This window comes from Myiozetetes cayanensis, unplaced genomic scaffold (assembly GCF_022539395.1).
Source record: "Myiozetetes cayanensis isolate MyiCay16 unplaced genomic scaffold, myiCay2020 scf1, whole genome shotgun sequence".
Classification (NCBI taxonomy): domain Eukaryota; kingdom Metazoa; phylum Chordata; class Aves; order Passeriformes; family Tyrannidae; genus Myiozetetes; species Myiozetetes cayanensis.
Window position 1 is genome coordinate 91,186,916 of NW_026086604.1, and position 20,029 is coordinate 91,206,944.

General features: G+C 46.6%; 1 protein-coding gene across 1 annotated transcript; it reads left to right on the forward strand.

Moving 5' to 3' along the window:
- Positions 1–5,976: 5,976 nt before the first annotated feature.
- SOX4 (SRY-box transcription factor 4) lies at positions 5,977–10,801 on the forward strand. Its single transcript, XM_050328725.1, has one exon. It carries the CDS (start codon positions 6,789–6,791, stop codon positions 8,088–8,090), a length of 1,302 nt encoding a protein of 433 aa, XP_050184682.1. The 5' UTR covers positions 5,977–6,788; the 3' UTR covers positions 8,091–10,801.
- The last annotated feature ends 9,228 nt before the right edge of the window (positions 10,802–20,029 follow it).

Sequence of the window (20,029 nt, forward strand, 5' to 3'; positions counted from 1 at the left end):
TTTTCTTTTTTTCTTTAATTTAATTATCTTGAATATATCACTTAAGAAATAGTCTTGCAAAACCAAGTTAGAAATGCTAAGACTTAAATTTTAAAAGAACCCTTTTTTTTCTGTGTACACAGAGATTATCTTATGCCTCCCCTCCAGGAGTTCTAAGTATAAGCAACATTTTGCTCAGTACATGAAGACACTCTGAATCTAACAGCATGTAACAACCCACTTAAAGGTCTTTAAAAACAACCCAAATTTAATTCAGTGCACAGTAGTTTTGTAGCTCTGCCTTATCAATGGTGCTAAAGTCTGGGTGACATCATCATGTTGTGGAAATGGGCAGAATTATTGCTTCATTCTAGGTACTATGTGGGCTTCTGCTGAACTGTCTTCGTGCAGCTGTTTGCTCTTTCATAGAGATGGCAGGAAAAGATGAACTGAACGTTAGAGGGGTGGTAGTGATAAGGTCGAAGGACAAGGCGGGGGAAGGTGAGAACAAGCAGGAAGGAAAACACAGATGTCTGGGAGGGAGAGTAAAGGGCAGAAGAGAGGAACACGTTCAAAAAGCGCAGTAGTCCAAAGAAGCGGGACACTCCTTCCCTAATCCTCCTGCAGGGAGAAAGGCTCGACCCTGTCAGAGAGCTGGCTCCAGGCACTCCGAGGGCTTCTGCTCCCCTCCCCTGGCTCTCCTCTTGGGCTCCCCTTCCTGCCGTGGCCTTCACGCAGCTGCAGCTCATGCATATGCAATCTGCTGCTACATATGCAGCAGACCGGTAATTCCTCTTCAACCTTGTGGCTATGTTGCTTTTCACTTTGCAGAGAAGGCTTACCAAAACGGCTTTAAAAATTAACTAAAAGCTTTTCTTGTATGAAGCTGTTAAAAAAAAACCCAAACCAAACCAAAAAACAGTTTACTAAATCTTATAGGATTGAATGGGGGGTGCAATTCTCCTTTTAAGTAGATGTAACCAATGTGTTTTCCAAGTTTCTTTTTTTTAGTATTTTTAACAGAGCTTTTTGAATCTGTGTTATTCTTAGAGAACAAGTTAAAACTTAAAAAGGCACCAAAGTGGATAAAGAATGGAAGGTATTATCATGTTTTCTTATTAAAAATCACTGGAGAGATGTTTCTGCCTTCTCAAAGCAAACATTTCCATATGAGTGATAAATATCTAAATTAATATAAATCTGTATATGCAAATGGCTTTTTACCTACTTATTGTATTAAATGACTGAGAAATGTCTTGGCATTCTAATAACAAGAGCACTGAGTGTCTATGTGAAAGCTTGTATTCAAGTAAAATCCAAGTGAATATACAGTCTGGAAGGAAACAATACCATACAACTTTAGGCAACAGATTTTCACTCCTAAGTAAATAATATCCTCCATAAAACACTTCCCAGTAATAAAAGTTCTTCTCTACAAAGCTATCGGAGAGAGTTCAAAGAATTTATGAATCATATTAAATAAAAGTATGCTGTGAATTGGAGTGATGCAATTGTACAATGGAGTTTTCTTCTCACGAACAGGGCTAAGAAGGAGGGCCCACTTTCATGTCTCAGTTCACACCTCTGATCCTTAAGCATGCTCTTCTTTGATCATGAATATCTGTTATCATTACTTTATTTTTAAAAGTAGGGTTTTTACCCCCTCTTTAACTGGCAACTATGTCATCTACTTCATCTTCTTTGGATCAAAATAGGCAATAGAAAGGTGGTGGAGAACATGTTCTTTAGCAGCTCTCTGCTCTCTTGGCCTTGTCATTTGAAGTTCAGGAATGCTAAAATCACCCCAATACATTCATTTGAAATGTGGAGCAAAACGCCAGGGGAAAACACATGTTATGGAGGAGAATATTGGTCGCAGACAGGAAAACACTCAGAAGTAATGCAGGGGGTTTTTTTTCAAGGTAAATAAGATGCCACCTCTCCCCACTCTGTGGATGCCCATCACGGGGTGACGGGGCGCTCGGTCGGCGGCGGGGGGGTCGCGGAGAGCCGCTCGATGCCCGGCACACCCACCCACCTCCAGTGCGGGCGGTGGAGGAGCTGCCACCGCGCATCCCCTACAAGCGGGATGGTGCACAGCGCCGTTGGGGGCGTCTGCTCAGGTAACAGCGTGGAATCAACGTGCGTGTTAATTAACCCGCACGCCCCAGAGGCGGGCTGAGCTTGCCTGTCCCCCGTGACTAGGGGTAAAAAGCGGCTAGGGGAGCTGCGGGGACTTCTTGCTGCGCACCATCAAGACAGGGGAGCGCTCCGCGCCGGCAAGGGCACGCAGGAACACGCTCACGGGAGGGAAGGTCTGCTCCCGAGAGCTCAGCGGGAGCAGGCTGCAAAGCATTTCCCACAGCCTACAGAGCCGGGGGTGTGGAAAAGATCAGCTGCAAGGGCTGCACTTAAAGAAGCCTGAGCACTCGTAATCCTCAGTTTAAAACAGAAGACGGGGGGGGGGGGGGGAAGAGTCTGCTACTGTGATAAATCTGCGTGCCCTTAAGATATTTTAACCGATGGGGACTGCAGGCTGATTCATACATAAAACCTAGAATCAATCGTAGATTCGTAGAATGTTTTGGGTCAGAAGGAACCTTAAAGATCATCTAGTTCCACCTCCCCTGCCATGGGCGGAGATATCACCCACTAGATCATGTTGCTCAGGGCCCTATTCAACCTTGAACAGTTCCAGAGATGGGAATGCTGGGATCAATGCTTGCGGAGCCCAGTCCTGCAGTAGTTTTGTCCAGAGAGTTGTCGCTGAACAAGCTCTCTTGCTCCATGTGCAAGGCAAACTGCAGGTCGCAGTGTGTGAAAATGGTGTTATCAGTGTCCGTGCCCTTAATTTCCACAACGGGGTTTAGCATAAATCGCACACTGTTCGGGCGGCGTACAGGCGACTGCCTGGCCACTGCAGCTCTCTAATGCAAACCTACCGAGTTTCAGTCAAAAAGTTGAAGCATTATACTGCTCGATAAAACCATAGGGGAGAAAAATAATTAAAAAAAGAATAATCGTGTGTTCGCTAGCTTCGCGTTTTCCCACGTCTGGCAGAAGAGGCTCAGCGCTGCCACCTCGCGTCCCGTGCCTCATCCCCGGCCTCATGGAGTCTGCAGGAAATAGAGTGGAGTTTCAAGGCTTTTTAAGTTGTAAAACACGGAGAAGTCTTGCCAATGTTCTTAAAACTTCTTTTTTTTTTTAGATAGAACCTGAGTGCTCTCTCTTTACATTTAGGCTTAAAAGTTTGGGGAGCTGGAAGGTACTTTCAGTCCAGCACTGGAGGATTAGGGGTGGAAGCAATTAACTTTGAGGAAACAGCTAAGAAATTGTAGTAAAATGCTTTTATAGAGTTTCACATCTTGTTCTCACACTTGCTTTATTAAGCAGCTCTAAATAGCACTTTTGTACAGTTTTCTTTCAGGAAATAATACTCTTCTGACTATCCCACATAAACACTTTTTCCACCAAGATTAAATTGATGTGGCTGCTTTCATTAAGAAAAGACTTAACTCGTCACCTGGAGATAAATTTTATTCATGGCAGTCAAGACCTTGCAGAATATAACACAACCAAGTGAAAAGCTGCTCCAAAACCTTTTCTTTCTATGTCTGCCTATCAGTTTAGTTTTTATTCGTTCTGCTTTAACCCATATCTAGAAACATGAGAATATTTTACTTGCTTTGTAGTTTAAACAAATTGATATTTATATGCAAAATACTACAGTTGGGTGTTGAAATCCTTCTAGATACTGTGCTGACAGGTGGAGCAGCCAGAAGCTACTGACTGCTCCCAGTCCCAGTTTTTCATGCTGCTGCACATGAATACCAAGAGTGTAAGCAAAAGCCAGTGCATGTTCCTGACACCAAACCCACTGCGAGCCTCCATTTCTGTAGATAGTGCTGGTATAGGGTAGAAGAGATTTGATCTTAGCTTTGGGGCTGCAGGGGAAAAACACAGCGTGATTTACTACTTATGAAGTGTAAAGGTGAGAAACTCCACTGATGTCACTGGGTGTCGTCAACCTAGTGGAAAGCAGTATTTTATGCAATGCTGACCAGAGGCTGTATGAGGAACCCATGTATTATTTTTGCAAGCAAAACAATAATTTAACTTGTATCTTTGTAAACATTCTCAATAATGTAGGTGACCTACCAGGGAAGTATTGGGAATTCAGCATTTTTCTCAGCACTTCACAACAGTGTACTTAGAGTCCAGTGTGAGATCTTAAAATTCAAAGCCTGTTCTCAAGCCAGCTAAAAATTCTGCTACAGGATCCTACCATAAATTTTCTTGCAAAAATATGTTACTTAATTTTAGACCTGTCTTAGGCATTTCAGCTGTTTCCAACCATTATTTTGCTTCTGATTTAAAAAGTGTTTTTAACTGGTGTTGTGTGGAACAAAAATTTTCACAGCTATTTTGCCTAACAGCTTTTGTGGTTCCTGGCCTGATGAATGATGTGAGGAATCTTTGGGGAGTAACACCGTTATTATGGTCTTACTGTCCTCTTTACCTGGATGTGAGGATTTTGGTTTGGGTTTTTGGGGGGGGGGGGAAGGGTTGTGGTTTTGTTTGGTTTTTTTATGCCACGGGGCCTTAAGGGGTGGTGTACAGCGCCTAGCACTGCTTTTCTTCACCACTGATCACGGCAGAGAGGTACATGAGACGAAACAGCAATCCCCGAAAACGACCTTGCGCCCCTGGAAGGGCCCCGGCGAAGGGGAGGCCCGTTCAGCAGGGCGGATTGGGACATGCACGGCAGCACCTCTGCCCCGGAGGCTGGTACCTGCCTGCCGCCCGAGCACCGCTTTTTCCCCGCTCAGCCCCTCCCTCTCCCTGGGCACCCGGCAGGACCGGGCCGGGCCCCTCCAGCCGCAGCCTCTCCCCGGGGTCGGGCGTCGCGACCGCGGAGCGCGACAGCAGCAGCCGGCGAAACGCAGGGGAGGGGGGCGGAGGGTAGAAAGGCGATAAGGGCAACACCTCTTCCTCTCGTCGCGCCGGGGAATTTGGGATGGGTGGCAGCGGCTAATTAGCGCCGTGACCGGCCCGAGGCCGGGAGCTCCGCGGGAGGTGTCAGCCGGCTGTGCCGTCCCACACGCGGCGCCGCTCCTCTCCAGCTCCAGCTCCAGCTCCAGCTCCGTGGCGGAGGGGGCGTGGCGGCCGCGCCTCGCGGGCGCTTCCCGAGGGGTGACGACCCCTCCGCGACACTCCGTGTGTGGGCGCGGGGACTGGCATGCGGGGACTGGCATGCGGCACCCTCCGGTACCCCCTCGGCACCCGCGGGCAGCGCTGCCCGCTGGGCGTGCGGCGGCTGCGGGGCGGCAGGAACACCCTCCCGGCCCTTTGTGCGGGCAGGTGTCCCCGCTCACCGCCCCGCAGACACCGCGCGCGGAGGCGGCGCCGCTTAATCCCCCTCTCTCCCGTTTTTGTTTTGGTCTGGGTTTTTTTTTTTTTTTTTTACGGTTTGCATTATGATGATTTTTGCTGATTTCCTAATTTCTTTTCCCCCGGCAAAGGAAGGGAAGGAGAGGGCGGGGGGAAGGGGAGGGAGGAGCGCGGCCGGGGGCGGGGGTCGCGGGCACGTGCGCGGCGAGGCGCGGGGCGGCGCGCGGAGCTGCCCTCCTGCCCCTTTTAAAAAGTTCGCCCCGCCGCCGGGAATGAGGTCAGCGCGGGCGCTTCCCATTGCACGCGGCCATTATTACCGCGCCGCGCCGGCCGCCAATCCCGGGGAGGCGGGCGGGGCTTGGCACGCGGAGGGCGTTGGATACAGCGCGCGATTGGCCGCGGGGCGGGCTGCGAAAGGATAAAGCGGCGCGGGGCGGGCGCGGGGTCCGCTCTCAGCTGCGGCCGGCGGAGCGCGGCGTGCGGGGGGCGCGGGGCAGCGCCCGGCGGGCGGGCGAGAGCGGGGGGCGGCGGCTCCGCGGGGCTCCGCGGGCGCGGAGCAGCAGCAGAACCACCACCGGCGGCGGCGGCGGAGGAGGAGGACGGGACTGGGCGCCCGGCTCGCCGCTCTCTTCCTGCCGGGGACGTACACACTCGTTCATGCACGAGCGCTTTTTATTTTTCTTTTTTTACGTCGATTTTTTTCAGTTATTGCTGGGTTTTCCTTCTTTTTTGGTTTTTATTATTTCTTTATCTTGAGGGGTTTCCTTTTCGCTCTGTGCCTCTCCAGCTGCCAAATCCAACCTGCACAAACTCCTGGCCGCTGACCCCGCCGCCGCCACCACGCGTCCTGGAGCCGGGATTTTCGGGGCTTCGGGGGCGCGCCGCCTCCCCCCTCCCCCGCGGCGGTGCACGCTGGCCGTGCCCAGCGCTGAGAGACTTTCGGCGGCAGGCGTGCCGCTCTCCTGAAACATCGGGGGCAGGCGGAGCGCACTTGTGAACTGGACCAGCTGCTTCGGGGAGGGGGGAGACCCGATGTGGTGAGGAAAAAAAGCAGACCGACACCCCCCTCCAAAAAAAAAATCAAAAAAAGCCAAACCAAAAAGCCAAAAAACCCAAACCACACCAAGGAAAAAAAAAAAAAAAAAAAGCAAACTTGGACGGGCGGCTCGCGGCGCTGCTTTTGCAGAAACTCTTGACTGACCGCGGGCGGCACCGCTGCTGCCGCCGCCGTCGCCTCGAGGGGGAGAGGACCGCGCCGCCGGGGACGAGGCGCCGGTGTGGAAGTACAAGTGGTGCGGGGAGCGGGGGCGCGGCCGCGGGGGGCTGCGCCGCCCCGGTGCCGCTGTGAGAAGTTGCGCGCCCTGCCCCGCGCCGGAGCGGCGCTGAGCCCCGGCGAGCCCCCCGGCGCCGCCGCCGCGATGGTGCAGCAGACCAACACGGCGGAGAACACGGAGGCGCTGCTGGCCGCCGAGACCTCCGACTCCGGGTCCGGCATCGAGCTGGGCATCGCCTCCTCCCCCACGCCGGGTTCCACCGCCTCCACGGGGGGCAAGGCGGACGATCCGAGCTGGTGCAAGACGCCCAGCGGGCACATAAAGCGGCCCATGAACGCTTTCATGGTGTGGTCGCAGATCGAGCGGCGAAAGATCATGGAGCAGTCCCCCGACATGCACAACGCCGAGATCTCCAAGCGCCTGGGCAAGCGCTGGAAGCTGCTCAAGGACAGCGACAAGATCCCCTTCATCCGGGAGGCGGAGCGGCTGCGCCTCAAGCACATGGCGGACTACCCTGACTACAAGTACCGGCCCAGGAAGAAGGTGAAGTCGGGCAACAGCTCCGCCAAGCCCGGCGACAAGGCGGACAAGGGCGGCGGGGGCGGCGCCGGGGGGGGCAGCGCGGGCGGCGGCCCCGGCGGCCCCGCGGCCCCCGCCAAGCCCGCCCCGAAGAAGGGCGGCGGCGGAGGCTCCAAGCCCTCCCCCGCGGGCGGCGGCGGAGCGGGCGCGGGCGGCAAGCCCCACGGCAAGGCGGCGGGCGGCAAGGCCGCCCCGTTTCCCGGGGAGCCGTCGGCCGCGCTGCTCCCGCCCGAGCACCAGGCGCTGTACAAGCCCCGGGGGGCGGCGGGCGCGCCCTCGGCTCCCGGCAAGCCGCTGGCCGAGAAGAAACTGAAGCGGGTCTACATCTTCGGGAGCGGGCAGGCGGCGGCCGCCTCCGCCTCCCCCGGCGGCGCCGTGCCTGGCAGCCCCACACTGAGCAGCTCTGCGGAGGCCGGTGACCCCTTGAGCCTCTACGAGGAGGGGGGCGGCGGTGCGGGCCGGCCCGACGGGGACTGCGGTGGTGTCGCCTGCCCCTCGCCCTCTGGCTCCGGCTCGCCCTCGGATCACCGCAGCTACACCAGCTTGCGCGCCTCTTCTCCGGCCCCCTCGACGGCGCATTCCTCCTCCGCGTCCTCCCACTCCTCCTCCTCTTCCTCCTCTGGCTCTTCTTCGTCGGACGACGAGTTTGAGGATGACCTCTTGGACCTCAACCCCAGCCCCGGCTTTGAGAGCATGTCCCTGGGCAGCTTCAGCTCCTCGGTGCTCGACCGGGACCTGGATTTTAACTTCGAGCCCGGCTCGGGCTCGCACTTTGAGTTCCCGGACTACTGCACGCCGGAGGTAAGTGAGATGATCTCGGGGGACTGGCTGGAGTCCAGCATTTCCAACCTGGTCTTCACTTACTGAGGCGAGAGCCGGGCCCTGCTGGAGGAGGCACCGGCGCGCGTGGCTGTCGGCAGGACTCGCCCACCCCGCCGGGCGCTTTTGTGTCTTTTTTTCTGTTTTCTTTGGTGTTTGTGTTTTGTTTTGTTTTGTTTTCTGTTTTGTTTGTTTGTTTCTGGGAAGGGGCTGTTGAAAGACTGCTTCTTGTGCTCGGGGAAAGAGGCGGCGGGATCGGGATCGCTCTCTCCTTGCGGAAAGGCAAGCAGTCCCTTTCCTCTGTCTGCAGACGGACCCGCACACACCCCCTCCGAGAGAGGAGCCTGACGGTGCTTTTTTAGAGACTGGCGGGAGCGAAACGCTGCCTTTTTCCATTTTATTTCCTGAAAGGAGAGACGGAGAAAGGGGGAGGGAGGGGGGAACCACACACACCTCTGGGTTCTTTGTTATTGCCCACTTTACACGAATAAAGAGGAGGGGAAGCGATGCGTTGTGCCGAGCGCACACTGGATGTCTTGTGGATTCGCCCTTTCCTGTGAAAGAGCGATCAGAACTGCTTGGGGAAAAAAAAAAAGAGAAGAAAAAATCCACCCAAAGACTTGCAAGGTTCACGTCTAGGGGGGAGAAATCCTGTCCTGGTTTCTTCTGTGGTGAGAGGCGACGATGCTGGGAGGAGGAGGAAGAGGAGGAGGAGGTGGATGGAGCTGGACTGAGTCCTAGTTAACCGGAGAAGATCCAGACTTACACTTGAGAGCTGTCTTGGAAATACGGTGGGGGGAAAACAATAATAAACTGAAACGGATTTGCACGTACAGATGAGGTGACAGCAGTGCTTTTCTCAGTCACCTCATGTTATATGTAGAGAGAAAAATAAGGCTGAAACTTCAAGAACACTGAAAACTTCTTTTGAAACAGAGACCGAATGGAAACAGTTTCTGTCATGATGTGGTACAGGGGAAACGGAGGGCGATGGCTTTTGCAAAAAAAAAAAAAAAAAATCACAAACCCGAAAATACAAAAAAAAAGTAGTTTTTTTCTTCTTACTCAGAATCGTGATGGTGTTGGATTATTTCACTGGTGGGGTTTAATATAGCATGTTATACTGTCTATCTTTTCAAGATTTCTGTAAGACTGTTGAACAGTTAAAAAACCAACAAACTAGTGTTAGGATAATATAAAAGCAGATAGATGGCGCTATGTTTGATTCCTACAAAAATATCACCAGCTTTTTTTCATTCTTAACTCTTTAAGGGATTCAAACGCAACTCAAATCTGTGCTGGACTTTAACAATATGAAATTCAGGACCAAATTTTTTCTCAGAGTATGTATGTGTTTGTTCCTTATAGCTGTAAATGAAAAGACTGTTTTTTCTCACCGATGCTCCATCCTCGTATTGTTTTTTTTCCTTGTAAATGTAATCGGATGCCATTTTATAAGTGGACGTATTTATACTGGCCAAACATTTTTGACTTGTATTTCTTTGTCCTTTTTTGGTAGTTCTTGTTGTTACCCGCACCATTTTTATGTCTCCTTCACTGAAGGGCTAGAGTTTTAACTTTTAATTTTTTATATTTAAATGTAGACTTTTGACACTTTTAAAAACAAAAAGAGAAGAGAGATGAAAACGTTTGATTATTTTCTCAGTGTATTTTTGTAAAAAATATATAAAGGGGGTGTAAATCGGTGTAAATCGCTGTTTGGATTTCCTGATTTTAACAACAGGGCCGCTGGTTAGTATCTCACACGCGTGTGCGTGCTCACGCTCACTCACACTCTCACACACCCACGAATCAGCCCCTATTTTGTCCATGTTTACACTCCAATCTGCAGGCATCTTAAAGAGACAGCATCCCTCACTGCCCCCGCCGCTGCCCGCTCTGCAGCCCCCCGCCTCTTTGCGGAGGGGGCGCGAGGGGACCGGAGGGAAGGGATATACACTGTATGCTACCGCTTTGGGGAACCACCTGTCCCCAAATGAAGTAAAGCAACTGGTGCATTTACACAGAAGGGATCCTGTACCTTTAACTTGTAAACCACATCTTTTGCACTTTTTTTCTAAGCAAAAACGTGCCGTTTAAACCACTGGATCTATCGAAATGCCGGTTTGAGTTCGCGACACTATGTACTGCGTTTTTCATTCTTGTATTTGACTATTTAATCCTTTCTATTTGTCGCTAAATATAATTGTTTTAGTCTCTTATGGCATGATGATAGCATATGTATTCAGGTTTATAGCTGTTGTGTTTAAGATGAAGAAAGTGAAAACATCTTTGTACATTTAAGTCTGTATTATAATAAGCAAAAAAGAAGATTGTGTGTTTATGTATGTTAATATAACATGACAGGCACTAGGACGTCTGCCTAATGAGGTGGTTCCGTTAAGGATTTAACTTTTTTGTTCTTTTTTTGTTCTTTTTTTTTTTGGTCATCCATCCTGTGCAATATGCTGTGTAGATTTTTTTTTTTTTTTTTTTTTTAAGTCTAACGATCACCCACAATGCAAGGTGGGGAAAGGAAAAAAAAAAAAAAAAAGAAAAAAAATCATGCCAGCTAACCATGTCAAGTTCACTGCCTGTCAGATTGTTGATATACCTTCTGTAAATAACCTCTTTTTGTTCTGTTTTGGTTTTCTTTTTTTTTTTGTTTTGGCTTTTTGTTTGGTTTTTTTTGTTGTTGTTTTGTTTTATTTTTTTTTTTCTTCGGGAAGGAAATAAAATCAGCTGGAACTGAACCCTAACACTGGGCTGCTCTTGTCATCATTGCTATGCCCCCAGCCCCCTCCGGGCAGGTGTATCGGAGTCCCATGGCCGGCCCTGCCTGGAGGGGCCGGCAGAGGGAGGGGCGCCCGCGCCGCCGATCCGCCCACCCAGCGCCCCCGCGGGCCGGAGCGGGGCCGGGGCACGGCCGGGGTGTGGCCGACACGGGTGGGGGCTGCCAGGCCTGGGCTCCGCGGCTTCAGAGGACGGGGCGGTAGTACGCGGAGAGCTGGGTTTGCTTCTCCCGATTTCCCTGCGGCGCGCTCGCCTCGCCTCGCCTCCCGGGTCAGCCCTAACTGGCACCGCGGGTTGAGATTATTTTCCCCTTAAAGAGATATCCCTCTCCCCTTCTTTTTTCCTTTCTGCCCTGGCGTTTCGGGTGCCAACCGCCCGAGCGAACGAGAAAGCAGCAGTGGGACCCCCGCGCCCACCAGGCATCCAAATTAGTTTCTCTGGGGCAATTTAATGAAGACTTTCTAAGGCAAAGGGGTTGCAAACGCCTGGCCATCAGCGGTGTGAATGCGCGGGGTGGCGGCCCGGGGCCTCTGTTGCTCGGAGGGGAAATGCTTGCTCCAAGCTCCCTGCTGGCCGACAGAGTGGAGGGCGACCGGGCCGGGGCCAAGTTCGTTGACCCCGTTGGGTTTCCACGTCCCGGGTACCCGCCTGCGTTTCCCTCCTGCCCACGAATATGCATCGTACCTCAAGCAGTGTTTTGTTTACCGACTAAAGCATACCACTGGCATAACTTAGCTGTTAATTTACAGCTTGCTTTGAGCCACAAACTCTTTTTCCATGAAAAAGGAGCAGCAAACGAAAAGAGCCGTGGCACAGGCTGTTTCGCAAAGCCACCGGCACAGGAGGTTAATGTTTGCTCTGCCTTATCCCCGTGAATTCCTGGGTTGTATTTGCCATGCAAAAAATCCCATCAGCATCTCCACACCACTCATCGCCTGGGAACATTCCCGGTTACTCCCTCTGCGTGCATTGCCTTTCCTGTCCAAGGCCACTTGCAAAACCGATGTCTTTGCCGGTGGTCTCGGCGTGTCCCTGGCTGTCGGGGCTTCCCCGGCTGGGCTGTGCAATGGGGGCGGGCAGGCACCCCACCGGAGGTGTGAGCCCAGACTCACCCCGGTCAGGGCACCTTGCTGTGCACAGGTGTTGTGGTTGGCGATAAACTTCCTCTTGGAACTGGGCACTGGTCAAAATCACCTAAGAAGACGGTCAGGGATCGCAATGGGACGGGTGACAACATTCAGCTACAGCCACTGGCAGGCGACAGGCCTGGTACTCCATCCCTCCCTGTGCCTGGCTCCTGTGCCCGCTGCCGCTCCAGGCCTGTTGTCCGTTGGCTACAGTTAACTCGAGGGGTTTTATGGTTTCCTGCCAATGTGGTTTTTGTTCTTAATTATAATACAGTCCAGTATTGGCAAACAGATTGTTTTTCTGGGGACTCTTTGGTGACACAAGTTGTTGCTTCCAGATAGCAAAGTGGAAGTCAGGCTAAAATACATATATATACGTTCACATAAGAGTTACATATGTGCATATATACATACATGGGAAATACTCCTATGTTCCTTGCTGCTTGCAACAATATAAGTCTCTTACTACAGGAAATACCCAGAACAAAGCCCCACAAGGACATATCACCAAGGTACTCCCTGCAACCCCACCTCCTTTTTTTTTTTTTTTTTTAATAGGCCATATTTATGATATAATTGTTTTGGAAGGAAAAGTAGTAGCCCTTTAGCAAATGTGGAAACTAGCAAATTTATTGGAAATATTTTCTTTTGTTAACCAAGATTGATGTAAAAGAAAATGAGATTTTGGGAATTGCAACTGCTGTCTGACTGTAGGATTGCCTAACACTTTCTTGGATGTGGGCCAGAGTGGTGGATGCCTACAAAGAGATGTATTTCCACAGCATTGTGAAATCTCTGACTAGAGATTGCTGGAGCTTTCATTCTCTCCTGCTGCCCCGCCACCGTTGCCAGAGCCCCTGCCCCAGCTGCTCTGAGAGGCCCCAGCCCTGCTCCTGGCAGGTGCAACCATGCTTCAGCACACAAGGCAAAGAAGAATTGCTCCCTACATGCTGTGCCTTCACCCTGATAGTCAGCATTTTAGAGATTTCTACAGCCACACACGGTCATTGTTAACAGTGAGTCCCATCCCACTAATTATTTATTCTATCCTCCATGGCATTCTCTTCTTGCTTGCGGCCCTCACAACATCTTGTGGAATGCTGAGGGAATTCATTTATGTGCTGAGTGAAAAAAAGAAGTTTCTATTTTCTATTTTAACTTTAGTATAGGTAATTTTGTCTGTTCTTGTGCTGTGACAATTTTGTCTCTTCTTCTTTCCTAAGCCACTCATTTTTATAGCTCTTTGCTGTTCCTTCATCAGCTCATCTTATAGTGTACAGAGATATAGAAAAGAATTGAACTAGAAGATTTAAATGAAAAAATAATTATAATAGGCTGCATATGTCTGTCACTAAAATTTATTTTTAATAGATCATGCTTCTTTGCAAATCATTAATTTACCTGCAAATTAGATGAAGACTGTTCACCTCAAGAGTGTATATATAATTTTCAGTAATCAGGTCTACATCCCTTGTGTATCATTTCATTTCCTTCCCATCCTCGTCAAGCAGTGTGTGATGTGATTGCATGCATAGACTGTATTGTATTTTCTTTCTTTCTCAACAGCAAAGTAGGGTTCCCTGGGACTCCCTGGGAGCCAGCAATGCTGAACACATTTGCAAGCTTTGTGCTCTTGTGTTATGCTTCCAGCAGAAAAGACCTGTCTGAGCAGAAAGGAGAGTATTGAGCTAGAGGCCTCCCCAGCCTCCCAGTTAGCTGTCATGACACACACACTTACACAATACACAACAGAATATCAGCTTGTATGAGTGCAGAGCCTTCACACTGGCCAGCTCCTTCTCTACCACATCTGATTCTACAATAAAGTGGAAAAAGAAGCAGATTAGAGCTTAACCCTCCTCTCAAGGGCTCTTTTATTCTTCTTCTTGGATATAGATTTTGAATGTATACATTAAGATTAATTTTTTTTCACATTTCACATTATTTTTCACTCCATAAAGGTCTCTGAAAAGCTTAGAAGACTTTAACAAGGTATTACAATGAGACCTCCTGGGCCTACATGTGTTTTGATCATATTAATATACCAGAGTTCAAAAATTGTTATCCACCTCCCACCATTTCAATCTTTCCTCTCCAGGGTCCTCCAATGAGCTCTAAATGTTTGGTAGGATTTTTGTCACCAACATGAAGAAAATATATGTGGTTTTCTCTAAGATGGGTATACCATGACACAAAAGATGACATCTTAATAGTTACCCAGTCAGTAACTGCTCTTTTTTGGGCATTGTACATAAACCTCTCAAGGCAAGGAGTAGCATTCACTGAACTTACAGTAACCAACCTACAGAACACCAACAGAATTAAATTCCTTGGATAGGCATAATGTGGCATGGCTTTGCAACCTTTCCTAATACTACGTCTTTGGTCAGATTATACTAGTCTAGAGTAATTTCTACTTTTTTCTTGCAATCAAAGCTTGATTCTACTACATAGCAAAAGAGTATCCCCAAACTCCAAATGGCTCCTGTTACATCTTCAGTGTTAAGTGAGTTTATCTGAAGCAAAGGACAACGTAACAGCAGACCCAGAACATTACATCTTTCCTCCTTCACAGACCACCTTTTTCTTGTGTTTAAACATTTAGCATCTTCCCCTGCAAAAGTCATGTTGCCTTTTGCGGTAGAATGAAAACAAATCTAATTTAAGATGTATCCAAGATGTACCCATGCTACGTTATCATCCTGAGCTTAGTCCAAAGCTCTCAGATGAAGGTATCTCTACACATTGTCTGCCTCAAAAATAGTACCAGTCTGGGTACAAGCTGTGACTGTGTTTCTGAAAGCTAAATGAAAACAACTGGTATCTAACTGAATAACTTAAAATGCTGTTGCTCAGGTTGACCATTTGGAAGAAGTGGAATCACTATGAAACCAGATAAGATCTGACTGCATGATCTCAGCACAGTTTACCAAAACCTTTACACTCAGGTTCAAGTCTGACCACATCTTTCAAATAGTCACATTCTTCATGTGTCAGACCCTTTGCTGTAGCAGTCTGCCTGAAGTTTGTGATTGCATACAGCTCATGGTCTGTTCAGTCTGTTCTGTCCCTCTCAAAAAAGTGAAACAAATATCCAAATATTTCCAGGCCCCTGGAACTGCTGAAGCCTTAATTGCTGCCGCAGTGGGGCGGTTGCTAATGAGATTGCATTGGTCAGACACAAAGAGACTGCTGTGCTGATGGTGTGGGACACAGGGAGTGGCAAAGGGAATGGCAGTTTAAAGGTGGATCTGGGCATTTCTCCAGATTTGAACACCTGGAACTGGATTTGTTTACTTCTATGAAAGCAAATTCAGTCTTCAGACTTATCAGAATTTGTGCTAGAGACTGCTGTCATTCAGAAATGTGCTATTTGAGGTATTACTTCTGTGATGCCATCGATTAAGAGTTACTCAGGGCACCAAGAAAGGCAAAGCATTTTTCATTATGTGAGGTAGCTCCTGTTTACATATAAGTATTTATGTGGTCTAATTGTTTACAACTTTAAGGCCCAATTTTGAAGAAGGGGTCATCTTTTCTGTAAATGAGAAAACGTCATGATTATTTTCAAAACAAAGAACTTGTATACTTCCAGCTGCAGGGAAATGAGAGATACAGTGAATAAAACAGACAATTGGATACAGGCATCTTCAGATTAATTCCAGTTTTTCCTGCAAACTTTGTCCAAGGCTCAATGTCATTTGGCAAGTCTCATCAGACTGCTTTGGTTTAAATGTTTGGGGCATGTTTTGAGTTTGTTTTTTTGTTGTTGTTGCTTAGTTTTGTTTTGGTTGTGTGGTTTTTTTTGTTTGGTTTGGGGTGGGTTTTTTTAACTAATTATAAACATATGGTGTTTCTAGGAAGCAGGCTAAAGGAGCAAAGTCAGAATACACCTGTACATTGTCATTCAAAAAAAAAAAAGGAGGAATCCTGAATATTTTAAATATGTTTGGTTTTGTTCTCTTTGATCAACTTTGTGGGGAAGAAAGTGTGAAAATGTTCTTTGCTTGAGCTCTCTCCTCACTTTTAGGAACATGAAGCCTTATGAACTGAGTCCTTTGCTTTCCTATCCTGAATTGGAAATGCATAGTAGTGTTATGGAGCTGGATTGGAATGGAAGGTCAGAAATTCCAGCTCAGCTTATCTAAATGGTGTACTTCACATAGTTATAAAATACTGTATTATCACCATGAAAGATACTCACCCTGAGTTAGACTTTAAATGACGTACTCAGTGATAATTACATAAAGGAAGCTTCCTAATTCCATTAACAAATTGTTCCAGGTTTAGATAGGAATGAAATCATAGTGTCTCCTCCTCTTCTTCTCCGTTGTATTATTATTGTTTTTATGTTGGTGCCCTTAATCCTAGAACAGCAGCTCATATCCTTGATTCACTATCAGTACAGGACAAAAAGAGAAAACCCAGTTTGGACTGTGTATACTTTAAATGTAGGATAGAAAAGCAGCCATGGATACGAGCAGAAAACAAACTAATGTTACCATTTGGTTTGGCAGCACTGATCTCACTACATCTCACAGCTGCCTGAGCTAGCTGCTCTTTCACTTTTTGTAGGTATCACAGACGAAGACAGTTATTAATGAGGGATTTGAAAGACAACACACATAAATTTGCACCACTGAAAAGAGACCTCTTCCGAAGTATTTCTCACCAAGCAGAAAATACAAAACATAACAAGCAAACAGCTAAGAAGTTGGGATCACACAGCGAATGTAGCCAGCTCTTTTTTGCTGCATGGCAACAATAAGATAGTTGATGAGCATGTGGTGGTGCTGGAAAGGACCCTGACATAAACTTACTTGTGAAAAAGGGCCAGTGGCCAAGAGCACGAACTGGATTATTGTGGTCTAGCCTAAGGCCTGTGAAAATCATCTTTGAATCAGAAAGTCTGGATGCACAGAAAGAAGAGGGGGAAAAACCTACTGCAGTAGCAGGGACCCAAGGTGATGTGAACTTCAAGAAAAGATTTTAAAAAGACCCCTGTCTTTTAAAGACCCTCTACTAAACCTTAGCCTGGGTATTAAAGGAGAATTATTGCTGATGACTAACAGGAAGCTGGTCTCTTAAGGCAATAACTGAGAAAGAGGTAGGAGGAAGGCTTTAATAGCCTAGAGGGTATTGAAAAGCGTGGGTTTTTTTTTTGTTGTTGTTGTTTGTTTGTTTGTTTGTTTGTTTTGTTTTTTAAAATTCAGACAGATTATAGAATCTGGGTATTCACAGGCAGTGTCAGTGGTAATGGATAGATTTTAATTTCTTATGAGGTGAGTATATCAGCAAATTGTTGTGTTAGCCCATGAAAACTGGTTTCTTCAGATCCATATCTCAGGAGAGCTCCTGCTATAACCTATCTGGCAGGGCCTGCAGTGCATTAGCTTCATTCCTCTGGCCAACCCCACTTGTAACTCTCACTCACCCCTGATGAGCTCATTTAAACTGAGGTCTGGGCCTCTATCCTTTCTCCTAGGCTTCTCCCTTTGCAAAACCTGTAGAAATGTAGTGTCTTTGGATCTCAGTTTCCCTCTGTAAAAGTTATGGTTGGGTGGAGGGATGAATGAGTCAGTGAGGACACATGTATGACCCCTCTTCAAGAAAGCAGGTTAAAAATGCAAGTCCAAAGAGCCTTTTGCCTGTGGCCATCTCCAGCTGGTGAAATGGGCTTAGGAAGCATTTGAGAGTTGTACTTGCACTGCTCCCAGGGACCTTAGAACTCAAGATAGGACCTGATGTCCTATGGCCTTAATAGATGTGTTTTTTTGTAGCCTCTGAAGGATATGCCTCCTCTGAATGCCAAATGGCAGATCTAAAGCTTTTGTAGTTCTTGTTTGTGACTGGCAGGTCTGTTGGTGGTCTGAAACTCAATTAATTCTAATTTTTCCTATAATGTTATGAAATATGGGAATATGATACAAGAATGGGAAATATTATCACTTAAAAAATAAAATTTCCATTTAATGATATTTCTTGGTAAATAGAGTTGTGCCATAGGTATGCTAAGGGGTAGTTAATGATCTTCTTGTCATAAATGAATTACAAATACGTAGAGCAAAGTGTACTCATAGGGAAATATTCACATGTGCACATTTACAAATAATTTTTTCATCAGGGTGCTCTGAGAACAATAATGATGACAAACAAAATGGGCTGGTTTCACATCAAGGGGATAGATTTAGATCAAAGTCATTTAAATTGCCAATTTTAATCATGATTTAAATTGTCAAGTTGGAAACCTTGATTTAAATAATTGATTTTCATCTTGTTTTGCATTTGTGCTTCCTAAGTATTTTTCTAAATAAAGGTTGATTCTCATTGGCTAACGTAATTCAGCATTTCCTTTTGCTAACTATTAGGATTAAGTGCATATTACGTCTGCATATATTTAAGTAGTTTAACATATATTTACACAGAGTCTTAATTTATACACTTTTATCATGCTAGCAAAATTATTAATGAATATTTTCTGACTTTCTAAATGATGTTTATTTTTCCTCATGCATTCATTCAAACTGTATTTGAATGGTAATTAAACTTTCATTAAAAATACATACAATCTGGAGGGAAAGGGGGATATTAGTTAAAATATGCTGGGTAGCAAAAATGTAGTTTTTTTAAAAATCTGTTTCTTTTAAAAGGCAAGATCTAGATGTGCTGTGGACTTCAGACTTGCAGCTCTGATAATTTATTTTAGTGGGGCATTGGTTGTCCATGTTACTCATCCAGATGGGGCTAAGTTGCTAAACTCTAACAGACGTCTTTAGGTGCCCAGAGATGCTGCGTTGAAGCTGAGGTCTATACCAGAAGAAAGAAGAGGAAGCCACCAAGGACAGGAGCTCCTGCAAGGTCCATGTTGACTTTTCTATCCAAGCTGGTGTCAGAGCTGAAGTCAGAGGTAAAGTCACCAGCCATCGCGAACCTCAAGGACAAGGACAAAGAATTCTGGTTCAGGCTTTCTGGAGGTGGCTTGTGACAATGCTTTTGATCTAAGTGGGATACTTCTGCGGCATCACCATTGAGGAGTTTAGTGCCAGGTTCTTCTGCAGTGTGTGTCTTAACTGCTTGTTATATTACCTAGATGGTCTATTGCTGGTGAGCTGAACTGTCGCTGTGTCTTCCAATATTTTAGAAAAGTATTTCAGTGTCTGCTAATGTGTTTTAGCCTAATTGAACAGGAAGAAGTGGACCATTCTACTTTTAATCCTTGTTGGTTTTTTTGTGTATCTTGTGCTCTCCTGGAAGGCCTGGTCATTCGAGAAGGTTCTTCATTTGCTGTACTGTGAAATATAAGTTATTTAATTTTTGACACTGAAGGAGGCATTTATACTTATTAATCAGAAATAATGCAACAAAGTTTTTTTAACTTTATTTTTTTTTTAGATTAAAATACATGTACAGTGTCTTTAACATTTTTTTGTTTACAGAGTAATGAGGAAGACACAGTTCTTCCTTCGCTCACTGTGATGTCTTGAACATACTGATTTTATCAACTAGACAGTCAAGAAATTTTTTTAAACTTTTTATCCTGATGCCAAAAGATTACTTGGGAGTGTAGACTATTTGGTCACTGTCTGTTCCTTCAGATAGTGAAGCTACTGTGGCAGTAGGAGATTTTAAATGAAAATATTTGGAAGGTCTGTGTGATCCTTAGTATTACACACACATTTCTACATGTGATAAAACTGAGCATAGCAAAGGTGCTCTAAATATATTCCAAAACACGTAAGATGTATACAAAGTGTATGATTTGATGTATAAAAGAACAAGCTTGAATAATAATTGCTTTAAACTTTCCCTAATATTAACTTCCTAAAATCTCTTGGTCCTCTTAAACTGCTTGGCCAAGGTCATTTTAAGTAGGAATAAGGTAATAAATTGCCAGAAACTTTTTTTTTAATTATTATTTTATAAAAGACTGTTAACCTCTACCTCTATATTTCTGCTTAAATAAAAGTCTTTTTTTATTATTAAAATTTTTAATTTGACAGTAAAACATAGAAAAAGTAACAAATTACTAATTAAGTCCTATCTAATCTCAATCTGATCTGGCAATCC

Excerpts from the sequence above, each read along its gene's own strand:
- SOX4 (XM_050328725.1), top strand. The coding sequence starts at position 6,789 with ATGGTGCAGCAGACCAACACGGCGGAGAACACGGAGGCGCTGCTGGCC.